Source organism: Eumetopias jubatus, unplaced genomic scaffold, assembly GCF_037043125.1.
Source record: "Eumetopias jubatus isolate StellerSeaLion01/CBP00866 unplaced genomic scaffold, mEumJub1_p1.0 scaffold_10, whole genome shotgun sequence".
Lineage (NCBI taxonomy): Eukaryota > Metazoa > Chordata > Mammalia > Carnivora > Otariidae > Eumetopias > Eumetopias jubatus.
The window spans coordinates 119,759,946-119,770,563 of NW_028274816.1; the positions used below are offsets into that span (position 1 = coordinate 119,759,946).

At 57.3% G+C, this 10,618-nt stretch overlaps 1 protein-coding gene across 1 annotated transcript; it reads right to left on the minus strand.

The window, feature by feature from the left end:
* Positions 1-3,141: 3,141 nt before the first annotated feature.
* RASL10B (RAS like family 10 member B) lies at positions 3,142-8,607 on the minus strand. The gene is made up of 3 exons (XM_028109448.1): positions 8,263-8,607; positions 3,926-4,050; positions 3,142-3,412 (listed from the first exon to the last, which is right to left on the minus strand). The coding sequence occupies exons 1-3, from the start codon at positions 8,476-8,478 to the stop codon at positions 3,142-3,144; spliced, it is 612 nt and encodes a 203-aa protein (XP_027965249.1). The 5' UTR covers positions 8,479-8,607.
* Positions 8,608-10,618: the final 2,011 nt, after the last annotated feature.

Below are 10,618 nucleotides of genomic sequence, written 5' to 3' on the forward strand. Positions count from 1 at the left end.
GGAGGAGCCTTCCCAGCCTTGAGCTTGTGAGTCTGGGGGAGAAGGGAGGTGAAAAGGAGGCCATGTATCCACTGGACTCCCAGCTGCAGGAACAGAGGGGCCTTGGCAGGGGAGAGGGTGTGGGTGGGGTCAGAAGACAAATACAGGTTCAATCTGCTTGTTGGGCAAAGGGGCAACAACTCACTCCCACTCCCGGGGCACCGGGGCCACCCTATATCTTCTTGCCTCCCCCCAGAACAGCCCCCCAAACTCCTGGCCTCTGGCTGTGGCCACCATTTTCACAACACTTATAAGTTATTAAACCCTTGTGGGTCTGTTTCAGAGCCCCAAACTTTTTGAGTCCCTCACTCGAGGATTGTGGTGGTGCAGGAAGGCACAGTTTCAAGGGTTTTCCCAGGTGCAGGAAGGAATAGCTTCAAGCGTTACCCACTGGAGTGGAAGGGGATGAGGGACAGGGAGCGGGGGTGAGAGGTTTCCTCTCTTGAGGCCCCGCCAACCTTGCCAGACAGCCGCTCTCTCCTGGAAGCCACTGGTGTGTCAGCACCAAGGACAGGGACACACACAGGCCTTCAGGACTTCAAAGCTTTGCTCCGGGTTTTGGGAACTGAGATCACTGGGAGTCAAGAGGGATGGTGGAGAGGGTTCTTATCACATCTACAGCCGCGAATGGGCCACAGCGGGTCAGCCACAAGTGGGAAGCTGGGATTGAGTCCAGTTATGAAAGTGTTCCCGAGAGTGGCGGGGGGAGACCTTTCCACTTCCCCCTCCAGTGGTTTTGATCAGTGTGGGAGGGCTCAGAGGCTGGGTGGAGAGGTGAGTCCCAAACTCTTCTTAGTTCTCCTGGTTGACCCAGGCTCTGGGACTCAGAGCAACCTCATCGCCCTGACGGTCCTTCCACAGCAGAGCTCAGCAGGCAGGCCCTGTAGGGGAGCCCTTTCCCTCCCAGGGCAGGAACTGAGCCAACACCTTGTACAGAAACAAGGGAAAACACTCCCTGATTTTTAATCTGACTTCCGATCAGATCAGCGCAATGGGCATCACACACACTTCCAGACCCTGTGGTGGGAAACCCTGGGGGGGGGGGGCGGTGGAGGGAATCAAAATCAAATACCTGGAGTGCAGTGGAGGGGGTGAGGGGGGCCGGCCAGGCGATACATTCTAATGGCTCCCATAAGGGAGAGCCAGAGGCCTGGGTTCCCCATGCCCACCTCAAGTGCCTCAGCTGGGGGTGACAATGATGGGGGCAGGTGAGATGCTGCCATCCCTCACCCCATCCCCCTGGTGAACCAGGGGGCAGGGATGCAGGGGATAAAAGAGGCAGGCCCTCTTCCTTACCCTCCCAGACACTCCAAGGTGTGGGGAAGGGGAGCCACTTCCTCTGTTTCTGAGGGAGGCTCAGAGAGGGCGGGTCACTTGCCCAAAGTCATGCAGCACAGCAGGGACTAGTACCCAGGCATACCGGACCGCCAAGGTCAGGGCAGTCACTGCAGGGCTGTGCTACACCCCACCAGTGGAGGGAGAATCAGCTGGGGAAGTGGAAGGGAGGATCAGATTCCCTCTCACAATGGATCTGGATAAATTCCCTACCCATGACCCCTCCCCCCCAGACTCTGCTCCATCACCACTCTGGGCTACCTGATTTTCTGGTCTACACACTGCAGCTGGGCTACACGGAGGCTGGGTTGATCTATCTGCCCCTCTTCTAACAACGGACATTCCTATCCTCCCACCACATCAGGACTCAGCCTCAAGGAGAACTCAGCCAGGGGCAGGGGACACGCACCATTGCTCCCACCCTCCAAGTACCCCAGTAATCCCTCAGGCCGCTCCTAGTATCTTCATGGATTTTGTTATTTCTAAATCGGTACAAAACTGACAGTGATCAGCTCCGGTGACGAGAGGTAGAAACCGGCCAGGCAGCCGGAGAAAATGGGGTGGAGTGAGTCAGGGCATAGGTCCAAACTGGTGTTGGGACAAGGGGGCATCAGATCCTGAGGGCCTCTATATAGGGGTAGGGGTGTGGGCATATCTCCCCCAAGCACAGAGGTCCCCATAATTCTTTTAGTGGCTCTACCCCTCCCCAGATTTATCAGAGAAATCTGAGATTCAAGGCAGGCAGGGTCGAGGGCACTCAGATTGGAGTGGGATGGGGAGATAAGAGTCTTTACTAGCACAACCTAACTGCTCTCCCCCAACCCCGGGACACCATCTTGCCCACCACCAGCCCCTCAAACCCAACATCCCCCAATCTTGCAAACCACCCAACACAGGAGGGAATAGAGGGCTGGAACCTGGCATCGTGGAAATAAATTTATCCTTTGGGGGATTCCCTCTCCACACTCCCGTCGAGAAAAAAAAAGTTTTAACCCAGGGGGTGATCTGGCTTTGGGGTCAGGAAGGGGATGAGGGGCACCCGGCAGGGATGGACCATCGAGTTAAGGCTGGAAGGTAGGTTGTTGTGTCTCTGGGGGCTGCTGGGCGGGGAGATCTCCCTGGAAGGGGGAGAGCTCAGCCTTCTCCTCCTGACTGACCTGGGATCTCAACCCTTGGACCCCGATTACGGTCCTTGGGCCACCCGCAACTCTCTGCCCTGTGCCGGTGGTGCTGACGGTCCAAAGGCTGGCCTCACAGAGAAGCTGCCAGGATCTGCGACGAGGGGATGAATGAAATGAGAGCCCTGTGAACGGAGCTGGGGGCAGGAGGGTGGACGGGAGGGTGGATAAGACAGCTAAGGACCAACAGACGCTTGGGCAGACAGACACGGGGAAAGAAGACGCAGGGCAATGACAGACACACTCTCTGGAGTAGACGGGTGGGGGCCCCGGCCAAGGCAGCACCTCCCCACCCCCACGCCCCGCGCTCCACCCTCGCGATCCCAAAAGGCCAAGGCGCCCCTTGGGGCCCCGCCCGGGGCACAGCGCTAGCTACAGCACTAAAGGCAGCGGGCCCAGGAAGACCGATGCGGAGAGGGGCTGGGCCTGGCCGTTGCAGGAGGCTCCCTTTCGTCCCCCGCCTCTCCCCGCGAGGCGCGCGGCTGCGCGGTTGTGCCAGGCCGGGCGCGTCAGAGTCCTTCCCCCGGCGCCCCCCCAACGCCCGAGCCCCGCAGTCCCCGGGGTGGCCCCCGCCGGGGCAGGCACGGCATCACATGATGGCGCAGCGGTTGCGGCGCAGCGCGCCCTGGAAGCGCAGGGCGGCGTGCACGTGCTTGCAGCGGGCGCAGCCGACGCTCTTGAGCAGCTCGCTGAAGAGCAGCAGGATGTGCCAGTTGTACTTGGCCGAGCACTCCACGTAGCCGCACTTCCAGGTCTTGCGCACCAGGTGTGACACGTTCCAGCGCGGGATCACGCGCCCGCGCTGCAGGTCCCGCTTGTTGCCCACGATGATGATGGGCGTCTCCGAGGTGCCGATCACCCTGTGGGGTGGGGTGGGGGTGGGGATCTCAGAACTCCGCAGGCAGGTCTCACAACCCCTGGACTTCAAAAAGGGCGGGCGGTGCCTGGTCAGTACTGCTACCACGATACCTCTGTTCCAGGTGCAGCGCTCAGCCCTCAGGGTGCCTTATATGCTCTAATCAGAACTGATTTAAAAGGTGGGTACAATTGTTATCCCCATCTTACAGATGAGGAACCTGAGGCTTATCTGTTAACTGGCTTAAAGTGATGCAGGTAAGTGGCCCTGGCAGTTTTGTTCCCAGAGCCCCTGCTCTTAACCACTGTATTAGACTAGCCAGCCACCCCATGGTAAGAATCCCAAAGTGTGTTATTAGAAATGGGAACAGTAAAATGTGTATGTTTGAATGTGTGTGCTGGAACCAGAGGGTACTTCACCAATGTCCCACCCTCCCTGCCCTTGCACCCTTTCCAGGGCAGTGGTTAGCACTGGGGCACCCACTGAGGTGGTAATGGACTATATCCTGGCCCCTCACCTCGTTTCTAGGATCTGCTGGCGGATGGTCTTGACGTACTCAAAGCTGTCAAAGCAGCAGATGTCATAGACCAGGATGTAGGCGTGGACGCTCCGGAGTCCTCTGCAACAGGCGTCTGCCCACTCCTGCAACACCCCCAGCCAGTGCCAAGGTCAGAGCAACCCTGAGGGCAACCCTCGCCCCCAGCCACCTCCAGCCATAGACTGAGACGGCATTCCCACCTGCCACTGCACCCCAAGCCTCCCACAGCCACCCATCCCCAGGAGGCCTGGCCCAGAGCAGAATGGAGGAGCTCGGTGCAGCGGCTTCCCCACCTGCAAGCCAGGATAGGGCAGGTCACACTGCCTGACCTCCAGAGCTGTGCCACTCACTGTCCTGTACACATCTGGAGCTGAGATCTGCCTTGTCTCATTTTATCGCCCAACCCATTTATGCATTCATCCATCCGCTTGGTTCTTTGTTCAAGTACAGGTATTAAGTGCCTGCCTCTAAGAGCCAAACCCTCTGAACTAGCTGTTGGATCTGTTGAAATCCTCCATCTTCCAGTTTAAATGCTTCCTCCTCCTCCAGGGAGCCTTCCTGCAAGCAGGGGACTACTCCCTTCATTTCCTGTGTGCTAAGAACACTGATTCTACCTTATCCCAGCTCCCTTGTTCTGTTGTGAGCTCCTGCGAGGGCCAGAGCCAGGCCTTCCTCATTTTTTGTGTTGGTTCTTCGCAGCCTCCTTAATTGTACTACCTAGGCTGGTGAGCTCTCTGTGGCCTTGAACCCCATCTGTTCCATGCTGGGATCCGCGCAACTCCGGCCTATAGCCCTGCCCTTAGATTGCTCCCTGAAATTGCCCCTTTTGTTTGTTCCACGCTGCCCTCAGGGTTGAGAAGGAGAAAGGCCCGAGGAGAAAGAGACTGAGACTGGCTGCACAGTGGGGGCTGACTTAGACCAGGGCCCAAGGGCAGCGCCGAGACAGAGCTTCCTGAATGCTTATGGCGAATTCTCGGGGAGGGGCAGCCGCTGCAGAGGAAGAGGCCCCCCAGCAAGGCTGAGTGTACTAGAGAGAAGGTTCCCTAAGAGATGAATTAGCTGATTAACTTTCCAGCAGATGGCACATGCAAGAGCAGTGAAGGGCAGCTGGTGTGTGGAAAGAAGGGGGTCTCTGAAGCTGGGGGAGGGGAAGGCCTCCAAGGACACAGGGAACCAGGGTCTTCTCCCTTGGGGGCCCCGGGCAAGCAGGAGGGTGTGCTGGCACGTGCCCACAGGCTTCTGAGCTGCCTTGGGGCAGGTGCCAGGCTTGGAGGGCTGTGCCTGGGCTCTCCACCTCAGAGCAGGAGCACAAGAGGAAAGACTCCAGTGTGGTGGAGAGTTCAGTCTGGCTCCAGAAAAGCTCCCGACTGAAAGGCTTGGTTGAGAAGCGGCTGCAGTGGATTTCCCCTGGGAGATGATGTGGCATCTTTTCTTTGTGCTCAGTTGTAACTTTGCCGCAGGGGGAAGACGCAGGGGACAAATCTAAAGCCGTTGGGAACCAGGGACCGGCTTCTCGGGCCAGGGAAGCAGGGAAGACAGCACTCTGCTGGAGGAAGTGCCCTCTGGGAACCTGCCCCCCCCGCCCCCCGCCCCAGGTGCACAGGGTTCCTCCCCCACCCCGACAAGGAGTGGAGATCAGCAGGAAGTGGGAGTGATGGGGAAACAGGCACAGAGGCTCCCACCTTCTTCCAGCTCTTTGCTGAGACGGGACAGCTGCTGGGTGACCACCCCACCTCCCCAACAGGCTGTCTCCTCCAGGGGGCCTCCAGGGGGCCTCCAGGCTGCCTTTGTTCCTGCTCTCTGGGGGCTCCTAACAAGGGGAGGAGGAAAGTTCCTGATTGTCTGGGCTGTGCCTTCACCCCTGATTGAAGGGAGGGAGCAGGTAAGCTCAGCCTTCCTTCCAGCTGGCTCTGTGCAGGGTTCCAGACTATAAGCGACCATCTTGGGGCTGTGTCAAGACAGAGAAGGAGCAGTGGATACTGAGTCCAGTTCTAAGGACCCAGGAGCTGAGGGAGGCTCGGCCACCTGGGTGCTGACCCTGCATTTGTTGCTCATTTCTCTAACCCCAGCTTCCTCCTCTGACAGGAGAGGGGCTGTAGGAGGAAGAGCTGAGGCTCAGACCACTCTCCTGGGCTGCCTCTCAGCTGGCCTTGGGCAAGCATGTTATTTCTCTTTTCGGACAGTGGCCCATGAGAGTCTTAGCTTTTATATTTGATCTTTGGCCATGCAGGGTTCCTTCTTAGTATTTCTCTGCTCAAAGTCCCTTTCCCGTGCTCCAGGATATCCAGGAGAGTCTAAAACTCAGGATTAATCAGGAAGAAAAAGGGCAACAACCCAACAGAAAAGATGGACAAAGGCATTAACAGTTCTGAGAAAAAGAAACGCCAAAGCCCTTAAGCCTATGAAAAGATGCTCAGCTTCAGTCATCATCAGAGATACAAATCAAAGCTCCACTGAGAATATCACATCTCATCTACAGGACTGTCAGAACCCCCATAGTTGGACAATACGCTCTGATGGCAAGGCTTTAGGGAAACATGCACTCATCACATACAGTGCTCTCCAAACAACACAAAATATGCAACTTCCTAGAAGGGGAGGGAAACCTCTCCTTTCAAATCCAGCTGCATTCCTCCTTTGACCTAGCCATGCCATTTCTGGGGCTCGATTCCACAGATACGCCTCCCTGTGTGCAGAGAGACAATGGACAAGGCTATCGGTGTGGGAGACTGGAAGCAACCCACTTGTCTAACAAGAGGGGACTCCATGGCTCCATGGCTCCATCTCTCCGGGGGGCAGGGGTGTGTCAGTGCCACCGTGCTACCCACATTCAGATACTAACACTCAGGGAAGATCTCCAGGTTTTAACGTAAGGCAAAAAGCCCAGGTGGAGAATAATTTTTTTTTTCCTGTAAGAAAGGGAGTGGAATAAGAACACATTTTCTCATTTGTCTAAAGAAATTGGAAGTTTCTTTAATTTAATTTAATTTAATTCTCAGCCCCATCAAGAGGGGGGTGAGAATCAGGGTGAAGAGGGCACGGCGGGCCTGGGATTTCTCTGGGTGTGTCTTTTTACAGTTGTGATTTCTCTGGGTCTTTTTTTTTTTTTTTTTTACAAAGCTTGGACTTTTAAACTCTGTCTTACGTATTCCAAAACTGAAATTAAATTAAAATTTAATCTACGACAAAATGTGAAGAAGTAAGCAAGGCTCAGTGAGCAAGACTGGAATGAGGTCTGCGGATCCACTTGGGCGCTCTTGAAGTCCCCTGCAGAGGAGAAGCACAAGGCCCTGACCCCTGACACTCAGCCCCGACCTCGCGGTTCCCAAGGGGCAGAGGTGTGGGTCGGGCTTTTGTCTTTGGTGTGGATTGCCCACACCTGGGACGGGACTGCCAAGTGTCCCTGGACTTGGGCCACGGTTCTCCTCCCCAGAGTTGCCGAGATGGTACTGAGCCTGAGCCCCTGCCCCAGAGATGGTTGGCTTTGCGGTCACAACCAGCCAAGCCGTGGCCCCTGCCTGTCCTTCTAGAGAAACCTCTGAATGCACTCTGGTCAGGGGCTTCCTTAGGTGAGCAAATGTGTCTTAGATTTGAGGCCCCACTTGCACCCTCTCCCCTGCCAAGCCAGAGGCAGAGAGAGAAAGGGAAGGAGGACTTGGTGGTCCCTGCAGGCTGGGGAAAGGAGCCCTATCAGCCAGGGCACTGGGGGCACCAGAACCCAGCCCCTGCTAGAAGGCTGCCCCGTGCACCAGTCTGGAGGTCAAGGGGCAGAGCATCACTTAAAGAAAGGCCATTGGATAAGAGACTGGCTGGGGCCTCCCGTGCTGGAGAGCCCACCTATCCCAGGTCCCCCTTCTACAGACGCCGTGGGTCCGAGAGCCCGGAATCCTGGCAGGTATCATCTAGTGTTGCTGCCCTTCTTTCCACTGCCCCTTCCCCGCCCAGTCCCACTTAGCGGACACAAGGCCACCAAGCCCACACTTACTGTACTATGTAAGCACAGCCTGCTTGTCTTCCCCGGACTCTGAGTTAGGTGCGTGGCTCCTGGAGAGCGCAGCGCACATCCGTTTTGCGCCCCATTCTACCCTGGTGCCCAGCCCACCATACATTACATGCTCGTGACCTAGGCGTGGAATAAAGCGGCGCACAGATGACTGCTCTGAGCAGGGTGGCCCGTGGTGCGGCACGGAGCCCTTGGAGCCGGAGGATGGGGGACGGGGCCAGAGCCCAGACGAGGTGGGAGTCCAGCCTCTCCGCTCCCCCTCCCAGCACCCGCCCCCTGCCTCCCCGGCTGGCCGCTCCAGTGGGCCCCGTACCTGCAGCGTGTTGACTGGGAAGGTGCTGATGGGTGGGAAGTCGAGGATCTGGAGGTCGTGCACGTGGCCGTTCATGACGACGGCAGGCAGGTAGAGGCGGCGGGCAGTGGTGGGCACGCAGGCCTCGCTGAACTCGTTGTACAGGAACTGGCGCACGATGGCACTCTTGCCCACGCCTCGCGCCCCCAGCACGGCCACCCGGTAGGTGGAGACCATGCCTCCCGCCCCGCTCCGCCACCGCGTCCTCGCCGCTGCCTGGGGCTCCCCCGGGCTGCATATTCCAGGGGCTGGGGGCTCAGCCACCGTCAGGACCCACCATTGCTGCCCCTGCTTGCCCTGGGCCCTCTGCGGCCTCCACCTGGACCGTGGGGACAAGAGGTGGGCTTGGGGGGCCCGCGTTTCCCTGGATCTGTCCTGTACTTGCCCGCCTCGGGGACTCGGCTGCAGCTGCTACTGCCCTTTGGCATGCCTTCCCTTTCCCAGAACACCTAGCTGCATCTCGAGCCTCTCCATCCTCCCTTCTCCGTCCGCCCCCCAGCACCACACACCCACCGGTGGGAATCACTCTTTCCTGTATTACGGCCTCTTGGCCAGGTCTGACCTCCCCAAGCTCCCCAAGCTTCCCCACAGAGCCCGGGGCGTGGGCGGGCGGGGGGAGCTGAGTCCAGTGTGTCTCAATGGAGGCACTCCCAGCATTTCGAGGAGAGAGTTCTTTATTGGGCAGGCCGTCTTACAGCCCTGCTGCTAGGAGGTACCAGCCAGCAGCCGGCTCCAGTCACCATGATGACCAAAAACATCCCCTACTTCCAAATGACCCCCATTGAGAACCCTGGACCAGAGCCTGCCACTCATAGAGCACTGCATGTTAGCACACGCACATGGTGACCCATCGTCAGGATGGTGTCCCTCAGGGATAGCAGGCATTCCCACTTTAGGGAAGACTCAAGAGGGGGTGAGAAGTGGGCCCAAGGGCACATGGCAAGCAACGGCAGCTACTCCCCGCCACAACGTTGCAGTACCTCCCACCTCCAAGTTCAGCGATTCTAGCTGGTGCATGCCTACAGACCAAGGGCTACGTCTCATTCTCTGGCATCCCCCGCGAGCTCAGAGGGCCTGGCACACAGCAGGTGCCCAGGAAAGGGCTGCTACAGCCTTGCACCTTGCTCTGGGTTCGTTCACTCCTTGTTTGCTCAGTTTTGGTGACTTTAGAGCTTAGGTATAAAACCCCAGCTATGACGTTTCCTAGCTGTGGTCCGAGGGCACATCACCTCCCCCATCTGAGCTACGCTCTGCACATATATAAAGTGGGGCTAATAGCTCCTATTTCTGAGATAATCCAAGTCAACCTACTAACCAGCTGCCTTCTCCTTCTGATGAGGATGGTGACCAGGGAGGCTGGTATAAGCCTGAGACCGCCTGTCCAGGGACTGTTCACAGGAGGGTGACACCAGTGCCTGCTACGTGGGCCCAGGGCAAATGGGTGTGCTGGATTCCCATAGGGCCATGCTTTTCAGCATGTGTGCATGTCTTCTCTGTGGATGCGTGTTCTTTCCATATATGCCCAGTTCACAGCTGAATGGCCCTCACTCTGGCCTGGCTCAGAAAATCCAGTCCACTGGGTATGTGTACATACAGCATAGTAAAACATAGCGCAGGATTTGGGGTGAGACCCACCACGGTCTGACTCCCGGCTCTGCCACCTAAAGTGTGTCCTTGGGGAAGAAACTTTGTTGGGTGTTGTGATGCCATGAAAGCGAGGTCATGAAAAGTAAAGCCCAGTACCCACAACAGGTGTGCAATTAACAGGGGCCACTGTTAGGTACAGGGATCCTTCACCTCTCTGAGGTTTTCTCAAATCTCAACGGGACTCCTAGCAATCCCAGGAAGGGTCACTAACCACTGTTGCTCACGTACATGTAGTGTGGTGTGTGTGTGTATGTGAGACACAGAGAGAGAGAGAGACTCTTCTCCCCGTTTTATTGAAAGTAATACCGAAACCCCAAACCAGAGACTCAGGGAAGTGTAGACCACACAGCCAGCCAAGCTATCAACTAAGACTAGGACCCTGATCTCCTTTCTGCCCCATGTGTTGTCCTTTCCCCAACAGGTGTTACCTACTTCCCTGGGCTTCCCCCTGGGGTAAGGACTGGTCCCTCCTCCCCATAAATCCCTCCAGGCCCTGGGCCCCTCAGGCCTCCCTGGACACTGTCAGCTTGGCAGAGAGCCTCAGCTGGGTTAATTACATAACCAGCACAAGCAGGTGGGGAGGGGGGCACCCTGGGGGAGGAAGAGAGGGCAAGGAATGCAAGAAGAGTTCCCTACCTCTCTCTGGATGTGGCCACTTAGAGGTATCTAG